At 38.8% G+C, this 24,196-nt stretch overlaps 1 protein-coding gene across 9 annotated transcripts in view; it reads left to right on the top strand.

Moving 5' to 3' along the window:
- Positions 1–16,617, top strand: part of NEK1 (NIMA related kinase 1) — a 37,414-nt gene extending 20,797 nt beyond the window's left edge. For 6 of the 9 annotated variants that reach the window (XM_072335444.1, XM_072335447.1, XM_072335442.1 and 3 more), the window contains 16 exons: positions 1,356–1,439; positions 1,980–2,063; positions 2,514–2,591; positions 4,184–4,279; positions 4,769–4,930; positions 6,627–6,692; positions 6,780–7,017; positions 7,891–8,043; positions 9,020–9,134; positions 9,301–9,383; positions 9,772–9,989; positions 10,886–11,040; positions 13,239–13,450; positions 13,836–13,969; positions 14,250–14,382; positions 16,040–16,617. In XM_072335444.1, the coding sequence (XP_072191545.1) occupies positions 1,356–1,439; positions 1,980–2,063; positions 2,514–2,591; positions 4,184–4,279; positions 4,769–4,930; positions 6,627–6,692; positions 6,780–7,017; positions 7,891–8,043; positions 9,020–9,134; positions 9,301–9,383; positions 9,772–9,989; positions 10,886–11,040; positions 13,239–13,450; positions 13,836–13,969; positions 14,250–14,382; positions 16,040–16,053 (2,025 nt within the window). In that variant the 3' untranslated portion in view covers positions 16,054–16,617. The remainder of the gene's footprint in view (positions 1–1,355; positions 1,440–1,979; positions 2,064–2,513; positions 2,592–4,183; positions 4,280–4,768; positions 4,931–6,626; positions 6,693–6,779; positions 7,018–7,890; positions 8,044–9,019; positions 9,135–9,300; positions 9,384–9,771; positions 9,990–10,885; positions 11,041–13,238; positions 13,451–13,835; positions 13,970–14,249; positions 14,383–16,039) is intronic. The other 3 variants (XM_072335449.1, XM_072335450.1, XM_072335446.1) reach the window with 1 other exon arrangement.
- Positions 16,618–24,196: the final 7,579 nt, after the last annotated feature.

The following is a 24,196-nucleotide window of genomic DNA, read 5'->3' as shown; positions in this document are numbered from 1 at the left end:
GGAAACAAGACGAGTGTAAATTTGGATTTGACATCAGGAAGAAATATTTTACTTACGGTATTGCGGCACTGGGCCAGGTTGCCCAGCAAAGCTGTGGAACTCCCTGGAGGAGTTCAGGACCAGGCTGGGTGGGACTTCAGGCAACCTGGTCTGGTTCAAGATGTCCCTACCCACAGCAAAGGGTTAGAACAGGATGGTCTTTAAGGTTCCTTCCAGTCTGAGCCATTCTATGATTCTGTGATGTAGAGATGGTACTGTCTTCTAGACCGTAACAGTCTTCGAGGAAAAATTCATAGAAATCAAGTAAGATGGACCTTCTTGTGTGAGTCTTAAGTAATTTATCCAACCTTATTTTAATATGGTTACATTAGTTGAGTGGTATTTTCAATGTTACAGTCTTTAAGACAACTGCTGTCTGTTTTGTGCTTCTTTGTAGCTGTGGGGCATTAAAAGACACAGTCTTGGCTTTTAAAAATTCTAGTATGTTCACTTAAGTAGATGAGTATAAATGATTAGTGCTCTGCAGTAAGAAGACCAGTTCTCAGTAGTCTTGCTTCTAAGAGTGTGTAGCTCAAAAACTTAACTGGATGTACAGGCATTTCTTTACACTCAAGCTTGGGAAAACAAATTACCTAGTGTTTTAAAAGGCAGAAGGTCTACATAACAACCTTACATGTGTTTACTGTTATTATGTGTTGAAGATATTTTTTAGTGAGTTCAACAGAGACAGAAATTGTGAACGAAAGTTCTTAATTTTAAACCAAGTAGGGAACCTTGGGTTAAATAATTCTTGTGCTGTCTTGAGTTGAACTTCTGTTATTGTTCCCATAAAGGTTTAATCATTTCAGTTACATTTGGGATTCTGGATTAAATACATCAAGCTAACCAAGATTATACACTTCAGATGCACATGCATTAGAATTTTTGAGTTGGCTTCTTTTAGTGTGTTAAAAATACATATTATAAAGGGAAAAAGCTTAATGTACATATGAAGATTCCACTTTCAATTCAGGCTTTGCTTGGTGGTGTTACAAGTGCCAACTGTGTTATGCTGTTTATATATATTCTGAATGTACCAAAACCACTACCCATGAACGTTTTCTAACACAGCAGGGAAAGACAAGCTGCAGGGAAAAGACCTGTAATTTTCAAAACTAGCATCTTTGTGGCTGCTCAGGGTTGTCAGCTGTTACTGTCAGATGTTTCTTGTAAATGAAAGGAGGTTATCATTAAACTTTAGAGCAGCTGCAGATCACTGATGGATTTGGTTTATTCTAAGTGAACGGTTACTGGATAAATCAGATAATTTTACTGCCCAAGCCATTTTAAATATGATACCATTAAATGGCAAACAGGGTACACTGCAAAACGTGGCAGATATCTATGGAGGCAGGCCCATGTCTGCAAGAGGAAGGAAATCCAGAAACAAGGAAGAAGAGGTATGCTTGCCGCATGTTTGCCACTTCCATCACAAAAATAGCTCTATTTTGAACTTCACTGTGCTTTTTTTCCCTGCATGGTTCACCATTGTAACACAATGAAAGAACTTCATAAATTCCTAGGAAATAATTTATTCCTGGAATGTGGGTGTGTAATTTTTTTTATCATTATTATTTTAAATAATCATAAAAACTGTTGTCTACAACAGTTACAAAAAAATGTCTGCCTAGAAAAGTTTCTTGAACTTACATACGTATTTGTATGATGTTACTGTGTTGTAACGTATGTGTAACCATTCCTGGGCCTCGTTTATGTCAAGTACAATAGTAGCTTAATGCTGAGGAACCTGAGTTTCAGTTTTATTTTCATTGGATGAGAGTTCTTCCAGAAATTACTAAATGTTATTATGGCAATAGTAATAGTGCTGTTTTTCCCCTCATTTCATTTGAGTTTTTGTGGAATCGCAACTAGTATTGTAAGCTAACCATGTTACAAATGGCTTCAGTACAATTAAAAATTGCTTCCTTTCTTTGCCTTAGGAATATTTGGCAAGATTAAGACAGATACGACTACAGAACTTCAATGAACGTCAACAGATTAAAGCAAAACTTCGTGGAGAGAAGGTCAGTTTGAAAAATAAATAACAAGTTGGCTAGGGGATATAATCTTCTATCTCTGCATCTGATTTTTACTCTACTCTGCCAGCCTGTTCTGTGAATTGGAGTATACAGAAGTTGTTTGAAAACAGACTTCAGAAGTACACCTTACATATTGTTTCCATTCTCCCAGTATTGCTGGGTCAAGTTTCACTGCTTGTGCAACTTTAGGTCCATTACATTCTTTCTTTCCTGTTTCTAGAAGCTCCATACCGTAATATAATTTCAAAAAGAAAGTATTTAAGTGAGAATTTACCATGTAAAATTATGACTTGTTGTCAGCAGTTTACAGGCTGATTTGTCACAGAACCGGGACTAGTCACGTGGTCAGTCTCAATAATCCCATCAGTCACTTTGATCATTCAGCTTTTAAAAACAGGCGTTAATGATAATTCTTTGAGGACTCATACTTTGCAGAATGAAGCTCCCAGTTCTGATGGACAAGAGTCAAGTGAGGAAGCAGAAATGAAACGCAAAAAGATAGAAGCACAGAAGGTAATTGTGGGGAGGGAGGAAATTGAACTCATTGTTTTAAAATTGCCTTCTTAACTCAGTAAGTTTTATGCTATCAATATCCGTTTCCACATTCAATAATGGAGGTTTTTTTTATCTCTTGTAAGTCATACATGCTGTACTGAGGTAACAATTCCAACTAATTTATCTTAGTAGTTTTGAAGTACATTGTGATGTAGCATAGCAGATGAAGGTTTTTTTTTCCCATCCGTACCTTTGAGATTAGCCCCCTAGACTAGCTTTAGTCCTAAAGGTACTTTGGTATGATAGCTAGGATAGCCTTTTGATAGTGAAAGGGAAAGGTAAATGTAGCTTAAATAACATCATCTAGTTTAAAGAACGATTCTTCACTTGTGCAGACAGTACCACGTGTAGATTGTAGGATGGGTTATTACATACTACTTTGAATTACATTTCGTTCAGTAGTTCAAAGCAATTCTGATTCACAGGAATCCAACCTTTACTTTGAGCTTTTTTCTTTTTATTTTTTCAATATTAATAACCACCTCTACCATGCTGCTCAGCAAGTATTACTCTATCTATTCACTATCTTTCCTCATCTTCAAAGAGCAGTGTACAAACAAGCTGACCTCAAGCCTAACCTTAAAACTAGAGGTGAAGCAGCAACCGAAGCTTTTTTTTTCATTTGTTGAATAAATATTGGAAGTTTAAGCTGCATGTTTAATTGTTTGTGTTTGGTGTTCTGGATGATGAAAAGCTGGACATGAGTATTGTGGAGTTGCAGCTCAAAAGGCCAACTGCATCCTGGGCTACATCAAAAGGGGCGCCAGAGGGGATTGTTTCCTATACTTCACCCTTATGAAGGCCCCGTGTGGAGTATTATGTCTGGGACTGGGGCCTGCAGCTCAGGAAAGATGCAGTGCTGTTGGAGTGGGTCCAGAGAAGGCCACAACGATTATCAGAGAGCTGCAGTGCCTCTCCTGTGTACAAAGGCTGAAGTAGCTGGGTTTGATCTGTCTCGGGAAGAGAAAACTTCCAGTACTTAAAGGGATTTTACAAACAGGAGGGAGACCAACTTTTTACATGGTCTGATAATGAGAGGTTAGGGGGGAGCAGCTTTAATCTAGGAGGGGAGATTTAGTTAGAAATTCTTCACTTGGGAGTGAGGTCCAGGCTGGATGGGCCACAGGACAGACAGATCTAGTGGGTGGCAGCACTGCCCATGACAGGGAGTTGGAACTGAATGATCTTTAAAGTCTCTTCCAGCCCAAGCTGTTCTGTGATTCTGTGGTTAATGCATCTGGCTTCAAAATAAATTCTAAGATTCTAATTTTAAATTACTTTTATTGAAAGTTGTTGTCTATTCTATAAATATAATTTTGTCAATCAAAAATTGTTATTAAATTTTGAGCTGTGTTATTGTGTATGGTCATTCTGGTCATCAGTCGAGTCTGTGTAGTCTATTAAGAATTAAGTTAGAGAAAACAAGATTAAGTGATCCAAGAATGTTTGTAAAATGTTCAGCAGAATTGCAAGAATTGCATACTAATACTTTTTATGTTTATAGTTGATTTTTATTTATTTATTTGTTTATTTTTGCTTGCTTATTACAGGCCCAGGCAAATGCTCGAGCTGCAGTTCTGAAAGAACAGTTAGAACGAAAGAGGAAGGAAGCATATGAAAGAGAGAAAAGAGCTTGGGAAGAACATGTAAGCAAATGTACACAGAGTATGTAGTGTCATGTCTTTGTATAAATGAAGTCTTTCATTGAGAATCTCTACTTTAGACACTTCTATAATAGGGGAGAGCATGAGCCAGTCCAAATTCTCTCATTAAAAGCATAATCGTACATATATACTTGAATGTAGAATTTGTTTCAAATATGTAGCACCATAACTAAGAATTATCAGGATTATGTTTAGTATTTTATTAAATATCTGCAGCTTGCCGAGATGTATAATATCTTCATTTGATTGTGTGTGCTGTGAAGTGACAAGTCCAACTAGTGGTAACCACAAAAAATGCAGAATGTTGTGAGGCTGATAAATTGGAAATAATTAACATGCAATTAACAGCTGCATTTAGTATGAAAATGTGCAACATTGCCCTTTCCGAAGGTTTACATGAGTGTTTCTGAGCATACTGTGTTGAATGCGCAGTCTTTAATTTGATTTTTCTTTTTAATTGAATTTTTACAGCTGATAGCAAAAGGAGTGAAGAATCCTAATGTGCCTTTTCATGTGGGGGCAGCAGGGCACAGTCCTGTGCACGGAATACAAGAGCCTGGAGTATCTCTTCCTAAGCAGCAGCTTCCAGTTCAACCCATCTCTATGACTTCTGCTTTGAAAGAAGTGGGAGTGGTAGGTACTTTTGTGGAGAGTTAAAAGTAGTGGCAAAACATAGACAAGCATACTGAGTTTAAAAAGAATTTTTAGGAGAACGTGTGTGTTAGGGAGAAGAAATACTGGTTGCTTTTAAAAAAAAGAAAGAAAGACTAAATACCAATGTATAAGATGCTGAGACACATATGTATTCTGAAGCTCAAATCTTGTCAATTTTGGACAAGATATCTCGTTTCTTAAGTTCGGATGAGGCTTACCCTGCAACTTCATTTTTGATCAATGAAGACATACGTAGAGTAAAAAGTGGTTAATGAAACATGAAGCCTCTTGAAGTCTGGTGTTAATGAGTTTGTAATCTCTACCCAAGCATTGTGGAACTGACAAATGTTGAGTAAGTCCATTTTATATCCTTGATTCTTTTCACTGACTTTGAACGTATAAACAGCAGTTTATGACAAATCTGACACTCAGGTGTGACACTGTGGTCTGGTTTTGTTGTCTTAAGACAGTATTTCAATTTTATATTTTCTGTGGTCTTTGGTCCCAGTAGTGTCAGTGCTTACATATTTGTTCGGACTGTCATCACTTGATTTAAGCAATTGCTGTTAAAACTGAATGTATGTGACTGTAAAATTTGAGTTTTAAAAGCAATCTGTTAACTTGAATGCTAACCTTTGTATTGTTACCTAGGTTATAGATTCCGTTATAGTACAGGATTATATACTATGTATAAACCTGGCTATGACTATGTGAATACAATGAAATTTAGCATGAAATGATTTTATATAACTGAAAAGTGTCAATTGAAAGTTGGGAAGATAAACTGTGTTCTGATGCAGATATCTAAATCATGAGCACCGGTTTTTATGTGGATGATTTGTCTTGCAGTAAAGTCAGATAACTTACTGAAAATCAGACTGCTTAGTTGACCAAAAGGATGAGCCTTGTACGTAAAGATTATAGTTTCTACATTCCTGCCTTCAATTTTATGTTGAATTATTATCCATACTTAATCTACATTTTTTTTAAGAGTAAAGTATGCTTTCTGAAGGAAGCTCATTGTGATTGTTTTTAATAGCCTAATAGGTCTTACCCAATAGTTCAAACTGTATTGCTCCAGTAGCTGGGGCAAATCAAGGATAATGCAAAATGTTTCTCTAAAAAATGCTCTACATAATGCAGTGTTTGCCTTTCTTTTCTGTAATTGTACGTCTGCCTGTTTCCAGTCAACTTGATCCAGGCAGGTTTTCTGTGTATAAGAATAGTATCACCAAAGTGATACTATTCTTATTTTCACAGACTTGATAATATACATGCTGTCTTTTCTCCCTTGTGCTTTTTTTGACAAATGCTCCTAAACTGTCCTTGCAACTTTATTGTTCTGATGCAATTAACTCTTTTCTAGCATTGGAATTGAGTGTTATTTTGCTTTGTGTGCCATATCTAGCTTTATCTCTCCATGTTTTATGCTGTGAATTTTTACTTCTCTGCTTGACGGATTCATTTGTTTACCACTTAAGACAGCAAACAGGTCCAACTGACTGTCCTTGAAGGTGCTTGCGAAGCACCACAAAATCAGAAGTGTTGTACAGTCTGTGGTTGTCAATGAAAGGGTCTTAGAAGTGTCTTTTCAGTACTATGTTGATCAATATTCTCAAGATTATTTTTTCTGATATACCTTCTACGTTATATTTCATGTTTCTTGGATTTAAAGGATGGAAATGTAACCGCTGCCCAGGAGGTTAAAGAGGAAATAAAAAAGCCAGATCTTGCAATGCAGGTATGTCAGGCTCTGTTCTGTTTAATTTTCTTTTCCTTTTTAAGAAAGTTGCTGTTTCAGGTAATTATCTGTTGATCCTTACTTCAGAACAAGCGGCAGATACTGAAAAGATTGAATCAAAATCTTAAAGCTCAGGAAGATGAGAAAGAAAGGAAGGATGATAAAAGTATCTCTGAGTCGGATGGGTCTGAAGATGGTGGTAAAGAAGAGCAAGAAGATAATCATCCAGTTCTAGGAGATCGCAAAAGATGGGCATCAAGGGCATCAGATTTGGTAGTTCCTTTAGCTCAGTTAACAATGGAGGATTCTCTCTCTGGAACAGACCGTAAGTTCTCACTTGTCATGACATTAGTAAATTAGTTTGCAATGTGTAATGCCTGCTTTTTATCAGGTACTCTTTCATTATTATCCTTTTGTCACCTCTTATGTCTCATTTGCTTCTAAAGAAGGTGGCTATGTATTCAGTTGGATAAGGAGGAAGGCACATGTTTAGTAGTGAAATGACCGGCAGGAGATGCAAAAATATAATCTCAACAAATAGTTACCTAATTAAAAACGTGGTTTATTTCTTGAAGCTGTCTTTTTTAAGTGTCTTTTAAATAGGCACTAATCTAACAGAAAGAACAGGTGCAATTAAAGTATATGAACTTTATTTTGCTCTATGTTTCGTTGTTGCTATTATTTGTTTTGTTTCCCTCAGAGGGAGAAATAGTAGGGAAAAAAAATGTCAAAAGGACAAGAGATTTTCCTTTGTGCTTTAAAAGCCTTTATTTAGAGCTTTAGTATATAATATATTTATTTGTCAAGATAAAATATTAGCTGCTTTTAATAGAATAGTGGTATTTTGCTTTAGAAAATTTTAAATGAAAGTCTTGTGAGAAAACTGGTAGAAATAGAGGTGAAATTTGTAATCAGGTGGTATTAAGACATCTCTCAAACTTTTTCTTCTGGAATACCTGGTTTGCTGAAAATAATTCTTGCTTTTACTATGAAGTAGAAGATGTTAGTTGTCATTTAATATCTTAGTGTTAAAAGGAGTTGGCAGAAGAGGAACTCTTGACTTTTCACCATAGTCTTTAGGCTCCCTAACTTGAGGTGAGATGGCATGATAGTGAATTTATAATTTGTTAGTTTTGTGGAGGTTTTTTGTTTATTATGCATGAATGAAGGTTTATAACATGTTTTTGTATCTTGACAGGGCAAACTATGGGGGAAGTAATTAGGCTGGATATTGGTGAACCCCGCAGGAAAGTCTGGGGCAAAAGCCCAACTGATTCGGTCCTGAAGATTCTAGGAGAAGCAGAGTTGCAGCTGCCAACTGAATTACTGGAAGAAATAGATGTAATAAATGGTAAGCACAGCTGGTAACTATTTATACTGCAAATGTAGGAGTTGCCAGCTTGACAGTTTGTTTATTGAGAACAATTTTGAGGTGATAGAAACATTCTGTCCATATTCTTGCTGCTTCTGTGTGTTGCCTCAGTTTTATATGTCCCTAAACATTCTGAATGGCTGCATAATCTGATGTCAAAAGACACTAAAATATTTCACTCTCAGTCAAGTAGTTAGAAATTAAGATGGATGTGCTGCAAGGCAAAGATCTTCATTTTATCAAGAAGCCATCAAACTGACTTGCCAGTATAAACAAGTCTGTTTTTTAAAATGATGCCGTCAACTAAATATTGTGTTGTATAGTTCTGTTCCTTCTTAGTGTGTGACTCAGCGTAGTAGGAGAATTTCCTTCTGGACAATTACATTTTGTTTTTCATGCAAGTTCTGTTCCTTCTTTATCCTTCCTGTCTTTGTTAAATAACTTTGTTACCTTTATTGCAGTTGTCTGTGTTCTCCTTCCTCTTTTCTTCTGCTTTATAAACGGTAAATGCAGGAACCTTTTAGTGCATTATTATATTTTTGTATTTGTTGAGATAAACTAGTAGCTGCTTTTAATAGAACTGAAAATGGTGGTATTTTGCTTTAAAAAAAATAAATGAAAGGCTTAGTTATTTTTGTTATACATATACCAAGAACGTTGTCTGTTAGCCAGTACCACAGTCAGTACCTTTTCATCTTAGAGTTTAAAGCAATAAAACATGACTATCTTGCAAAATTCTACTGAAATTTAAATTAAATATATTAGTGAACAATACAAGTTAATTCCAAGTATGTAGGTTGCTGTGAAAGTAGTGTCTCCTTTTTACTTCTATGGAGATGACAACAGATGCAAGAAGTACAGTAATACTGTTTGATAGAGCAGATTCTCAGCTACAAAACACTGTCCTGTCTTTTTGTTTGGAGTTTATATTTAACAAGGTGTGACTTAATTTTAGAGCCTGATGATTTGGAAGCAGAGATGTTGAAAGAAACAGAAGAAAATAAAAAGCACGAGAGCAAGGAATTTCCCATCACAGCTAATGAAGTGTGGGTGACAGAAAAACAGGATAAGTGAGTTATTCCTTTATTGATCCCTCACTCTAGTTCTGATAACTAGCTACAGCAGTTTCATGTTAAGCTTAGCTAAAGTTTTGTTGCTTGTCTGTACTTCCTGGTTGAGGATCTTTTCAGTGGACTAATGACTATTTTAAATTTTCTTTCCCTTGTTTTCTAATAGGGAACAACATGACAGAGGAACTGAAGCAGCTTTTGAGAAAGTAATGCTTGATGAAGCACAATCACAAAATGAAGCTCCAGAAGGTCAGTCAGTGTATCTTGTATTGTAACTGGTGGGACAGAATACTGGAGCTATCCCTTCTCACTTCTTCACTAACCCTAAAAGAGCAGACTTCCTGTTTTCATTTTATTTTTTAGCTCAGGGCAAATTTGTTATGAATTAGGAAGGCAAATGGAATAGACTGTCGCTAGGAACTATGTATTCTCAAAAGATATGTGAGAGAATTTCACATCATAATGCTTTTATTTAAGTAATCCGAACAGAATTTAATACTCTTACAGCGAAATCTATTTTTCCCTTTAGTTATACGATAGAATGTGGTTAGCACTGATCATTTTAGTTACCTTTTGCATGAGAGCTTGGAGTTATAAACCATTCAGATTTGTAATGGACTTTCTTATACCACCTCAGAAACTTGTTCCAGTGACTCTCCACAACCTGAACCATTATTCCAGAGGGTAATACAGCCACCAGCTGTACCTACAGCCTCACCAGTTCTATCATCTCAGTCTTCCCAGGAAGAGCCTTTTGTACCTCGTTCACGTTCCATATCGCCAGCAAAACATAAAGGGAAAAGTTCATTGTTTTTTGGACTTTCTACAGGTCTGTTTGATGCAAACAACCCAAAGGTAAGTTAAACTTTTATTTCTTTAGTAGCGTTTTTAATCTTCTTGAGTCTTCATGAGGCCAAAACAGGTGGTATAATGGTTTAAGCACTTGTTTGTATTTGTCTGATTGTCTGCCATGCAGTGCAGTTGCAGTGTTCATTACACGAGCAGGGCTTGCATCATGTTTTGAGTCTCTGGTTTCAGCAGTCTGTGTTCTGCCTCCACATGTTTATGGAAGAATTGACATCACTGGAGGAATGATATTACTTAGATACAACTGAGGAAATTCTTACTCTCCACCTTTCTCCCTTTTTACAGTTTTACAAAGTTAGATTGCACTACGTTGCCATCATAAACACTAAAAAGAACAGGGAAGGCATTTCATAATTTCTGGCAACGAGGTGACTTGGCTTAACATGTAGCGAAGTGAGCATGGGATAGTGCAGTGTGATTACATGGACTTTAAAGTATTTTAGCAATAGGTATGGGACCAGTAGATGAAACAGGTCTAAGACTGTAATTCTTGCATAGATTATAAAAGTGCACAGAAAAAAAGCTACCTTGTGGGGAAACATGGGTTCTATGGAAACTTGCACACCTGCAAACTTGAAGTATATATGAAGTAAACATTTCGTAGTTGATGAAATGCCAGATCAAGAAGAATGTTTCCTGTGACTCTCTGCTTTTCTTGTGAATGCATGAATGGAAGTTGCACTACTTGATTAATAGAATATTCAGAAATATCTACTGGCTTGTTTATATCTGATATCTACAGTTTGTTTCACTGTTCCTTTAATTTGGCTGGAACAGAGTAGTATTTTAAACTTCCAGTAAGCTGACATTTAAAAACATTTTGAAGCAACTTGCAATCACAGACTTGCATTGTTCCCAAACACAAGACTTTGTTACCTTTGCAGATGTTGAGAACGTGTTCGCTCCCGGATCTTTACAAACTGTACAGAACCTTAGTTGATGTTCCCAGCATAGCAGATGTACAGCATCAACACAGTCTTGAAATAGACGATACAGAAGATGAACAAGCCAAAGAAGGACCCTCTGATTCTGAGGATATGTAAGTGCAGTAGGATTATCGAGTATTTTTTTTAAAGGCTTCTTACTTGAAGAATGCTTTTGGTTATACATTATTACATATCATACACCAGAATGGATTTGTTTAGCTAGCCAAATTTTTAAAACCCTGTATTTCACATCTGTTTGGTTTGAATCAATGTTCACTCTTAGTCATGTTCAGAAAATCACACAGCTGGTGGGATGTCCTATTTGCAGTGTTTGTCGGAACTGTTTCCAAATTCCATCTGTCTTGCTCTGGAGCGAGAGAGGAGATTCTTTGATGTACTTTAAGCGAGACTGAGACACAAGTGAGGTCAAATGTTGTCTGACCAGTTTGTTATCTAATTAAAGTGATGGGGAAGGGACAGGCTGGTGATTATTACTAATTAGGGCAATGGGGAAGGGAAGGCAGGTGATAAAAAAGATGCTTTTCTGTCTGTCTTCACTCTTCACATTCTCTTGAAACAGACCAAAGTTGATGGCTAGCACTCTTCTAAAAATGAAGAATTCTTTAATATATCCTTTCTTTTTATGTTCTGGGAATCTCTGCTCATTAGTCTCCCTTGTTGTGGTATTGGGATGTCCTTAAATTCCCCCAGATTCTTCCACAGGCCTCAAAATCTGACCCTGGGCTGGCTATTCCCTACAGCTTGGGTAGTCTGCAGAGATGAAAATTACCCAGTGAGTTCTGATGATACCTAAGTCTGTTTTGCTCCTGATAATTCTATGTGATTTCAGGTTTTCATTTCTTTCAAGCATTTCCTTAAAGCATTCATTTTGTTAGTAATCCCTAGACTCTAAAACCTAACTGTTAGTTCTCCTTTGTTTCCCTCATCCCAAATTTTCATTTTTTCAATGTGACTTACAAACAAGACAGTTGTCTTCCCTGTTGATGTAAATTGAGCTTAGGTCCTTGTATTCAATCCATGCCTCATTGCATTGTTGTTGTGTTACTAAGTATAATGCTTGAGAGAATCACAGAATTGTAGGGGTTGGAAGGGACCTCCAGAGGTCATTGAGTCCAATCCCCCAAAATATTTGGGGCTGAACTAATTATATAAGTTTCCTGTTGTCTTAGGACTGGATACATGAAACTTACTTTTATCGAGGCTAGGAGATATTTAACTCGTACCTGTGTATTGGGAATGGTAGTACAAATACTATTTGCCTCCTCATTTGTATTCCTGTGCTATTTTTATTTCTTTAATAAATGCAAAACACGCGTAAGTTATTTTCTTCGCTTCACTGCTTATCATCAGCATATCTTCCTTGTGTTTCATTTTTAAGATACTTCCACTGCTGTTTCCTACTGCCAATCCCTATTGCTCATGTACTAAAATTAGTGGACAGTCTGAGTAATGGAGGGTTTTTTTAGCAAATGTTCCACCGGTATATAGGAAGTGCCCAACATTTGAAAATGAACAAAAGATGAAACAAATAAAGCAAAGGTACAAATTTCTGTAGTTATTCCTGGTGCTGAAGTACTGCTTTTGTCTTGCATTTTCTGTTTTGTTTCAGATAAGTGAGTGTTCTGCTGTGGAATTAAATCAATTTTTTCCTGTTCTCATCTTGAAAAATGATATCAGCAGTTTCTTTAGCATTAGTCGTGCTTAGCCAAGTCAGAGTAATCAAGCTCTACCTGATCTTTAGTTTTCTCATCTCCACATTTGAACCTCTTGAGACGTGTGGAAAGAAAACTGCCCAATTTTCTCCCAGCCTACAATCTCTTAGAGAAAGATTGAAGAGGAATCTTAGCATTGGTTGTCTGAGTTGGATTAACTGTTTTGCCATAATTAGTTTTGTTGTGCTTGTCAGGGTTTTATAACAGTATGAGTACAAAGATTGTTTGAACTGATCTTGCTAATAAAGTTTAATAGATCATCTGTCTCATCATCCTTCTACAAGGTGGTCTGGTATCTGTTCAGACAGATCTTTATAATGCCAGACACAGGGAATATAGTGGTATTAGGGCTGTCATCATGATGGACTGAGAACATAAAGGTCTGCAGAAAGTGCTAATTTTCTTTGTTAATCTAGTAGTGATGGGAAAAGAATTAGTCTTACGTATACAAATGTTTGTCTCGTGTTCTTCTCCTGAAAGCTACGCTGTCTTTCCAGTTTGCTGGCTTAACAAAAGATATGAGCTCTTCCTTGTCTTGAAAAGCATCACTTTATGTAGTCTCTGTTACTTTCTTTTAGCATGTTTGGGGAGGCCGATACAGATTTGCAGGAACTCCGGGCCTCAATGGAACAATTACTTAGGGAACAGCCTAGTGAGGAATTAAGTGAAGAGGAGGAATCCACTTTAAAGGCGAACGTCATCAAATGCATAACGAATGGTACAGAGCTGGATGAAGCAGATGAAAATAATCCCAGCAGTGAAAGTGCACTTAATGAAGAATGGCAGTCAGGTATGATTTTTGTTACACCTGCTTCATAAGCTATCCATTGATGTTAGCAAAAAAGACACAGAAGATTTTTGCATTTTATATTATAAGGGAATAAAGTTCTGAAAAATAGTTTTTCTACAGAGATTTCACAAATTTTTCTGTTGTTATTTGAAAATTTCTGAGCATGAAGGTCAACATTTAAGTAAATGTTCATGCTGCAAATTAAATAGCAGCTATTTGTCAGGCACTGATCATAAATCTTTATTTCTCTAGTTGCCTGAAGCTTGCTTTCATAGAAGATCTAAAGCTTTCTATACGTCTTTTTAAATAATTTAATCGTTTTCTGGTGTTGGTGGTTTTTTTAACTTCATTGGTTCTTTTTTACTGTTGTTTTCTTTCTTTACAGATAATAGCGATGGAGATATTGCTAGTGAATGTGAAGAATGCGACAGTGTCTTCAGCCATTTGGAAGAGCTGAGATACAATCTGGAACAGGAAATAGGCTTTGAGAAATTAATTGAAGTTTATAATAAAATCAAGGTTTGTGAAATAAACTCAACTGGAAGCTGTTTTAGGAAACAAGACAGCTGTATGTAGGGCTGCATGCTGTGCCGGTAACAAATAGCTTTGTGTGGCTAGAATTGATGCTTATTTCTCAAGTCTTTTGTTTTGTTCCAACACACCTAATATTAACGTAGAAATTTCCAGTGGATTAAAGAGGGAAGTTTTGGGGTTAACAGTGGACAACTTTTAGTAAATTTGAACTGCTTTATTCTAAACCCATTTTAGACCTCACCACATGGATTGTTCTCTCTCCCAGGCCATACATGAAGATGAAGATGAAAATATTGAGATTTGTTCAAGCATAGTTCAGACTATTTTGGGAAATGAACACAAACATTTGTATGCCAAAGTACTTCACCTGGTCATGGCGGATGGAGCCTACCAGGAAGGTAACATCACTGGCAATGATGAATTGTCTTCATGTTTGTTCTTTGTTATATTAAAAAAGTTCTAAAAAATACTTTAGCAGCAGATATGCTTTCTTATACAGCTGATCGGCTACACTGATTGAAGTTGTTATTTTCCACAAACGGCATTTTTATTCCTGCAGCACAATGTGGCAAACTTTATGTTCTGGCTACTCTGATTTAACGCTATGAACTGTAATAACAGGGGCCTTATAAAATGTGCAGCATAGTTACTTTCTGTGAAACCATTACGCAGGTTGAGAAGATGGAAGTCTAGAATAAAGTTCTCAGAACAAAAAAATGGTTTTGTTTTAGGAATCAAATTCTTAACTAAAATAGTATTTTTCTTTCCAAAACTACTTTTAATGTGGCTCTTTATAATTGCAAGTTCCTGAAAGACTGTGCTGTGGAGATACAGTCCATCGTAGTTTTGTAGTGGCCCAGAAATACACAGAGAGAATTTAACTTGATGGGAGCCCCCCCATATGTTAGCTGAGCCAGCAGGACAGTTCCTGAGTACTCAGAATCACTTGGTGAAATGCCACCCAGCCCACTGTGTGAGAACGTGCTGTTGGCTTTTTCTCTCGTGTCAAAAAATGAATTGCAGTTATGTAATGTTTCCTGATGCCAAAAGATTTGACTAGGGGGAAAAAAATAGAAACCCAAAACGCCAGTTATTTTTATGGCAATTGAAGCATCATATATTAGTTTCAGAAATGTGTGCAGTAATCACTATTGGCTGGTTTTCAAATTCCAAGTATTTTAATACATGTTAACCAACATCTGCTGTCTGCATCTTTTAATTTCCTTCACAGTTATGTTGCAATTGCAAGTGACTGAAAGGTCAAGTAATGACAGCTTGCTAAGCTACTTGTACAGAAATGGGAAAAATAAGTCCTAAAAACCAGTTCTAAAAACACAGTAGTTAAAAACAAAAACCTGCATCTGGGACAAATTGCTCTTCATGTTTTGCCCATTTTTCTTCGCTACTGATACGGAACTGCTGAGTCAGGACAAACAGCACCGCGCTGTTTTAATTCGGAGTTACGGAAGGATGACAGAAAAGCATCAAAAATATTTTTTCAGTCACTTCATTTAATTGGAAAATAAACTGCTGCTGTTTGTCTGTCAGGCTTTGGGAGGGCTGGCAACACAGAACAGGGAGAAAATGGTAGCCACGGCGTTACCCATTTCTTTCCCTTGACACTTCGCCATTTAAGGATATTTTAAAACTAACCCTATAAGGCTTAAATACCAATCTGCTGAAAAAATGTTGGCATACAAATCGTAAGCTTTGGTCTGAGTGTATGCTGTAAAATGAGCTGATTTTCATCTTGTGAAATGCTTATTAACAAGTGGCTTTTTTAATAGCTTCAGTTCCAATTCTGCATTCTACAGATCTGTGATACCCTGTGAAACTGTAAATCAAAAATAGTTCTACCCTTTGGCAATTCAAAGAAAAAATAAGCTGATCAAGGCAGATAGAGTGACAAAAAGACAAGTGACAAAAGCACATTGAGGAGCTTCTGTCTCAAATGTTTTGTACTCTTCAGTACTCAGACCATTGTTGAGTTTTGTTGGGTTTTATGCCTTGTTTTTTCTGTCCTTTTTACGCTGCCTTTCTCTCTTGATTTTTCAGATAATGACGAATAAACCTGACTCAGGAAACTCCTTAGTGCTGCGCCACCTATCAGTGTTTGCAGTCTGCACGGTGGAGTAACAGATTGTAGCTGAAAATGTGACATGGGGCAGGAGAAAGAAGAATTGGAGAAAGAGCACTGAGTGTATGAAACAGAGAGGAACAATATGCCTTTCAACCTAAGATATGTATACACTTCTCTTGTGTCTTGCATACGTGCTTATTAAATAGTAGATGCCTAAATTTGAAAAAAGCATAAACTATAATCTCTCAAAAAAGAAATAAGGAATTAATATAGCTGTTCTGATATAAAACCAATACCTACAAGGTAAACCAGAATTCTTGTCCTATATCAAAAGCTGGCTGTTAGGGTTATGGAGCTGGAAGGATTACCGTGTTGTGAAAGTAGCCATCTCTTGCTGTTCATTTACATACTTAAAGTAGTCCTTCTTTACACCTACATAAAGAAACTGCTCATTTTTATTGTATTGTATCGTTTGTATTTTAATAGCATCCTTAATCTGGTGGTCCAGTTTGAGTATTTCACTTTTTTCTTAATAAAATGTATTTTGAAGCTAAAGATTTCCTGTCACTTCTTAAGTGTCATCCGAAAAACCCTACAGCCACTGTTTGTAATGAAACAATTTGTACTTTCCATGATTTGTCATCTTTTGGGCCGTGTTTCATAGCTTCATGTCTCCCTCCCCTGCAATGAGTTACTTGAGCCACGCTTTTGTTTCTCCTGTCTAAGCAGTGCTAAACAGGGCCAACATGAGGCATGTTGTTTTCACATCATCTCTGAAGTTTGACTGGCTTATCCATACACTAAGTTTCCTCTTGCAAACCCAATGAACTGCCAGGCTCCCAGCTGTGCCCTACTGAAGTAAATTTTTTCAGCTACTGTAAAATACAGCCAGTCAATTTAAAACTATCAACTTTTCCACAAAGTACCATCAAACATACAATATTTAGAACTGATAGGTACGTGTTTTTGGTATCACTGTTTTATGGAGTTATGATTGAAGTTTTGCCCACTGAAAAGTGGTATTATTTTAAATGTCTGATTTGTTAAGATAGACCAAAATGACTCAGCCCTATCATAGGAACCTACAGTGAGAATTCTAAAAGAAAAGATTGCGTGTTTTGATTGCTTTTAATACTCTGAATAAATTTTTATATGCATATTTACCTGGTAAACACCTATTGCTTTATCTGATGAGGAAGTATAATCTATATATATATATATATTCTGTCTTGCATCCTTTAGGAGGAAGAAGGACTAAAATTCTTTAATAGATTTTCAGAAGGAAACACAAGGTTAGGTTGTGTTGTTTTTAGGTTGTGTTCAATTGTTTTTGCACAGAAATCACATCACTATTGATGTCCTTCATTTCTTATGCAGGTTGCTGGCTTGCAGTCTCAAAGCTTTGCAGACAGAGCTTTTTATCAATGAATGATTTGAAAGCCGAGCATAGACAGTGCACAGCTTTTCAGAGATGAACATTCAGGCCTGCCAACCAATACTGAATGTCCTTTAAAATCCCCCCAAGGGCTAATTTTAATTAGAAGCAGTAAATAAGTTTGTCTTCTGAAGTAATGCTTTCCTCTGAAATTTTAGAGCCCTACTTAATGTACAGCATTACAACATCAGTGATTTGTTTTCTTACGGGCAATGCAGTGATCTGCAGGCAGTAAGTTATTTGAATTGGTTGAGTATTTGGCTGGCATTCCTAAAATTGCACTCAATGGGGGTGATTTTCTGCTACAGATCTAGTAACAAAATAGATAGAGAACAGTGGTTTTGGCTCAGAACATCTACTTTATGTTGTGTTCCTGTCTTCTGTCTTTCATCTTGACTCCTGAAACCAACTGTATCCGAGAGAAGAGGAAAAAACAAACCCAAAACACAACAACAGTAATAGATCTCAGTGCCTGCCTGCATTGTGTTGCCCTGCAGACATGATTACAGTCCTTGACATGAGAATCTCCTGGCAAGCTGTGACATTTATGGTCATACGTATGCACTGAGCTTTCTGAGCCTCAGCAAAACAGCGTAAAGTGCCAGCAGCAAAGCAGAACCAGCAGGAACTCGTCCTCATAGCCTGTGGCAGGAAGATGAGCCTTGCGCTGTCCCAGCTCTTTGTTTTGGGTGGAACAGGTAGACAGTGATCCTACCGAAAGCACTGATGCCTCGTCTTTTGCTCTTTGATTTCCTTTACTTTGAGAGTGTATTTAAAGTTACTACTAGAGGGTACGTCAGAAAAACGTATGACCTGGTCACGCAATGCAAATCAGAACCAAAGCACCTCGATGTTAATGTGGTCTGGAAAGTGAAGGGCTGATGAAAACAGAGTTAAGCTTCCCACATTCTGTCTGCTTGTGTGTGCTTACAACACTGATTAATTTCCTGTGGTTTTGGGGTTGTTTGTTTGTTTGTTTCTAGTACTTCTTGTCTCCCTGTTGCTCTGATCTGTGCAGAAATGCTGCCTGTTGATGCAGATGTGCTCTCTCAACTTCGCTGAAGTTTTACAGCCTTGCATAAACCTGCTGAAAACTCGGTGCTTCTCCGAGATTCTTTTTTCTACGCTTGTTTGTAGGATGATGATGCTCTTCAAAAGCTGCTGGTCCTCAATGCCACACAGAACTGTGAGTCCTTCGCACAGTATTTAGCACACGCGTTCCAATGTTCCATACATCTTCCGTATGTTTTTAATAGGAAATATTTGTGCATCGTTTTTTAAATTACGTTCTAGAATATGCTCTAAAGGGAAAGCACATAATAAATACTATTGCAGCGTATCCAGATAAAAGAAATGATGGAATTTAAGTGATTTTTTTCTGAGCAGCGATGATGAAATTCAGGTTCTTAATGTGCAGGATTCCCCCAGCTGGGTTACAGCTTCATTTATTTGTAGAGAGCTGTTTTTTGCCATAATCTGAAGAAGCCAGAGTGTTGTGCTCAATGGGACAGAGTCTAGCAGGAGTTTAGCAGCAGACCTGCATCCAGTGCATGTCTCTCTTGGGTCAGTGCTGGGACCGGTGCTATTCAATATATTCATCAGCAACTTGGATGAGGGAATAGGGCGCCTTGTGTGTCAGTTTGCTGATGACAGAGCTGGGCAGTGTGACCAGAAGGCTGTGCTGCCATCCAGCCAGACCTGGACAAACTGGAGAGCTGGGTGGGGGAAAATCAAATGGAAGACAGCAAGGGCAAAGGTAGAGCAAGGTTGCTTGCTGTGTATTGCTTAGTATTTGCTTTGTATGAGAGAATTATTTCATTGCCTCTTCGAAACCTAAAACACTGGGATTAGGTTTATGTCATTTTGAAATGCTTCACAGTGAGCCGAGGGCTGTTTACAAGACAGGATTAAAATGCCTGTTAAACACCTGAAAGTTATGCTTCCAAATGAAAATGCATGAAATATCTGGTGATATCTAAGTACAGCAGATATCTGAATCATCTCTTAAGTACTTCTCAAGGTGTTCCTTGCCATATTAAATAATATGCCTCTATGCTTCATACATCAACTGTTAAATTTGAGGCAAACTGCATCAGTTTCATTTGTTAGCGTTCCCTGGAGGTGGGTTGGTAAGGCCAAATGAGACTTATTTTCATTCTTGTATTTAGTGTGGTTAATTCAAGCAGGCATTTAATGAAATCCGATTTCTTTTAAACCGAGCAATTACAGAAAGCAAGGTTGATGGTGCCCCACCTGCTCACAAGATGCTCTGTTCAGTGCAGCACTAGGCAGGCACGAGTGCTTCAGTTTCCGACCTTCGTTGCAGAAGTACAGCAAGTAGCGTTATGTCACACGGCGTGTGTATTTTATAGATCTAAAGCCTTCGGAGGACGGGAGCGATCTCGTGCCTCCTCCTTTCCCTGCCTGCCTGCGACCCCGGCCCAGCCCTGCCTTAACAGGGCCACTGTGCGCCGCAGTTTCACCGCGCGGCCGTTAGGTGGCAGCATAACGGCGGGGCGCCGCGGAGCCCACCGAGCCGCACACGTGGAGCGGGCCGAGCTTCGGGGTTCGGGCGGCGCTCGTATTTCCTTTGCACCGCCGTATAAAGAAACACGGCTGAGGGGGCGGGGGAAACGCTGCGGGGAGACCCGGTGCTCGTCTGTGGTGAGTATAAGCCGCTGTGAGAGCTCAGTGCCTAGAACTTGTTCCAGTTCGGCCTCCCATACTCTGATTCCACCACGAACTTCCTTTGTAACCATGTAGATCTAAAACTCATAGAACCAAAACGGTGGAAATTTTTTTTTCACGTGAGCTGAGCAGCATCTGAAAGCGGTGGGTTAGTTCCCATTTGCTCAGCATGAGAGCAGCAGTGGCGGCTGTTTGTTGAGTCCTCCCTGGCTGTCTCTGTGCAGTGTGAGGCTGGGGTGCTGCATGGGCTGCTTTTTGCTTGGCTGATAGTCTCTGAGGGACTGCAGGCAGCCGGGAGAAAATACAGCTCAGGTGGAAGTGATGGTGGCAGTGGAGCTTCTCTGTAGCACACATTTGGACTTAGGCTGGACGTGGCTTCATGCTTCTCTAATTGTAAGCTGTGTTAGTATTTCCTGGTGTTTCCGGCTTAACAGATGTAAAGCCTCAGAAAAATAAACCTTCTACATGTTAGTAAACATCGATGAGGAATTATTTCCTTTGCACTAAAACATCTCTAATGCAATTCTTAGCTATTACTAATACAGCATCTTTTGTCAGCTGTTGACGAGCCTGATGCACAGCACAGTATCCTGCTGTATCGTGGACTTCAGCATGTCAGTGCTCACAGTGCCCTAAATAACTCAGCTCCCTGAATTCACTTCATTCCCCAGAGCGCTTGTCCGCTCTTGCTTTCTCTGCATCGGGCAATCTTGTTTGTCCAGGAAGAGGCTCCAGCAAACACTGACTGGAACAGACAGCAGGGTTAAGTGTTGCCAGCTGGGAGAGGGAGCACTGTTCAATCCTGTCCCACAGCATTTGCTAACCAGGATGTGATACTACAGTGACTGTGTGGCCTAGAATGGCAGTAGTTACATTGTCCACTATGAAATGCTTCCTTCTGTCTTATGGTGAAACACTGAAGCTTGTTAAGGGAATCGCACACAGATCCTTTAACAAATATGCCCCTGGCACCTCAACTCAGGTATTTTCCATTGCAGGTGAAAGCTTTCCATGCCACGCCAGTGAGATGTGGTGCATCTCCCCTGTTCCTGCTCCCTTTTCTGTATTTCTGTCTGTCTTAGGAGTGTCTGAAAGATGTGCTGCTCGCTGCTTACACCAGTGCTCATGGGAACTGCAGGTACCCTGTGTTTGGAGCTGAAACTCTGGTGCTTTTTGAGCCTCAGGAAGGTGTGTTTCCTTGCCATAGGATGACAAAGAGGTCAGAAGATTTTGCTATCCTTGAACAGAATAGTATGTAGAATAATAAAATGAATTGGGAATGTATCTGTTGAAAGCATCTGGGATGTTATTGTGCGTATTGGGCAATATATTCTGTACTCAGTTTATAAACTAGAAGTTTACTGTTACTGGGCTCTAGAATTAGTATAAAAACAACAACAGGGAAGCCTTGTCTGCATGTCTTGCACCCATTTCTTCCTAACATCATTACAGTCACTCACTCACCCCCTTCTCTGAAGGAAGCTGGGAGAACAGGGCTGAGCACAGCCCTAAGAGGACATGAGGGGAAACACAGAAGGAAGCAGCAGGGAAGCCAAGGTTTCAGCCACTCTTCCTCCCTTACCCAGGAAAATGTTGGTGACATCTTGATAACTCCCATGGGAACCTTTAAGGTGACAGCAGCGTTTGCCACATAAATACAGAATATTGCATTAAAACAGTTATTGTTTCTCATTTAATCCTCCCAAAGTCAGTGAAAGCAAGTTCAAGTTCCCGCAGCAGCTACAACACACCAGCCTCCTCCTAGGTGGCAGTAAATGTGGAAACCTTTTAGGGCGGGTTAATGAGCACTTCCATCAGCTCAGGAGTAGAATTCACCTGAGGAACTAAAAATGGCACAAAATAAGTTTGTCTGCAGATTATAGTCTGAGAAACCCGGTGTTTGTTTGGGTTACAACTGCCACGACTCACAGGAGGAAACACCCTGAAAAGACCCAGTGCTGTCAAGTTGTCCTGTGAGAACAGATCAGTAGGTGATCTGAGCTCCTTATACTCCAGCTGTTTATTCTGCCATGCTTTTGTTGAAGTACAGTGCACGTGAAAGACTGCTTGGGAAATATTCTGGTTTTATTTCCTGCCAGGTGCTGTTTTTTCATCTGAAACCTGACAATGGGAATGAAATGATATTACAGTACTTTGCATCTAAAGCTCCTCCAACCACTTGTGCCTGCAGGACACCTTTGCTACCCAGTTGTCTCCTGCTCCTTAAAGTTACTAATCTGCAGAACTCTGGTTCAACTGCAAAAATTGTGCCTTTGCTTCCTCCCCAGCAAACCATTCAATTTATGCTGCATAAATAACCGTGTCCATGCCACTCGCTATCACCCATCATATCTCTGTGCCTGCTCGTCTCATTCCAGGCTTCAGCGTATGAGGTAACTCTCTGCCTTCATGCTCTGTGTCACTGTCGCATAAGAAAGGAGCAGGACAATAAGTAGTGTAAATAAGACCGCTCCTAGCATACAGTGCCAGAAGAATGCTCACAGACTGATGGGATAAGCAGCACATAGGAAAACACCCAGCACAGGCCGTGTGCTGACAGCTGTTTTGACCACAGCTGCCTTGCCTGTATTTAAGGACTGTGGCATCCTTTGTTTATTGCAGGTGTGTCCTTAGAGAAGAATGGTGATAGAACTGCATTAGTGATCTGGAATGTTGCTTGCTAACAGGTTTTGGCATGCTTACACATCCTTGGTGCCCCAGTCACACCTATATTTGTGTTTTCTGTGACATGTGAGAAAATAATTCCATAAAGTGAGTTTTACTGTAGCTTGCATAATGTGCATGTTCAAGCAGTATTTAAGGGCTGATTCTTAGCGACAGGGATGGAATCCAGCTGCCTGTTTTCTTTGGCCCCAAGAGTCAGATCGATGTGATTTACATTTTCAGAGCTGGCTTCAGAAAGAAAGAGCTCGAGGGTTGGTTTTGAGGGATTTTCTTCTTCGTTTTGCTTGTCTTATTAAGTAAATATTTCACAGACCAAATTCCCAGTTCCACAGAATCAGTGACTCCGGGCTATGGGACAATGTAAGTCAGCACAAAGGCTGGAATTTATTGCTAGCAATGATCTGTGAGATAAGATTTTCAACTGAACTAGTGCAGAGAGCTCAATTGCCAGATGTGTGGGAGTGAAAGTGACACAAATCCACACACACAAAAATGTTGGCAGTCCCAAAGTGGTTACATAGGCCTGTAGTGCCAGAAGCCTCAAGGAATTCATTTTGTGTCTCACTGTCTTCATCAACTTAAAAGCCAAGTCCCAAGCTGGATGTCTTTTGTAAAAGTACTGCCATTAATACTTCATACATTTATCTCACTTTCTAAATCTTACTATAAACAAAGAAAGGGTGTTTCTTTTTCCTCTGTATTTCCCTCCTCTGTAAAGAACTGTAGTATCAGAATGGCAGCAACTGCAGAAAATCTCTGGGGAGTTGGTCCTTGAATTCACCCACCTTCATCCCACCACAGTTCAAACTTTTGCAGTGCTCCACCTAAGCAACTTTTCCTCCAGACTCATTTTTTTCCCATTGGAAACTCTTGCTTTTTGCTTGTAACATATCACCAATGGAAATGATGGTTCAATGGATGTTAAGCTGTTTACATCCCAACCTCTGCCTTAAGTCTTTCCTTAGGTGTAACAGAGAGCGCAGGTATCCGAACCTGTAGAAAGATCTTTTGTGTCCTTTGGTCAGTGCCAGAAGTATATAACCTGTGCTAATGAGAACACAGCTTTCCTTCTATCTGCATGATCCAAAAAAGGATGCCGCAGCCAAAGAAAATGCCTTACCATGAGGTAAGACCTCTGCTATCACTAGTTTTGGATGAAGGCGATAGAGCGCTTTATGTGCTGCAACATACCACTATCCTTTATATCTTAGTAAACAAACTCTAACAGAACCCACTGCATCGCTCCCATTTCAATACCGCAGCACAACTGTGCAAGCATGGCAGAGATGTTTGAAAAGTAAACATGCTGCTAATTCTACTTCCT

This window comes from Excalfactoria chinensis, chromosome 4, assembly GCF_039878825.1.
Source record: "Excalfactoria chinensis isolate bCotChi1 chromosome 4, bCotChi1.hap2, whole genome shotgun sequence".
Lineage (NCBI taxonomy): Eukaryota > Metazoa > Chordata > Aves > Galliformes > Phasianidae > Excalfactoria > Excalfactoria chinensis.
Note: the sequence above shows the minus strand (reverse complement) of the source record. Positions and strands in the feature narration are given on the sequence as shown.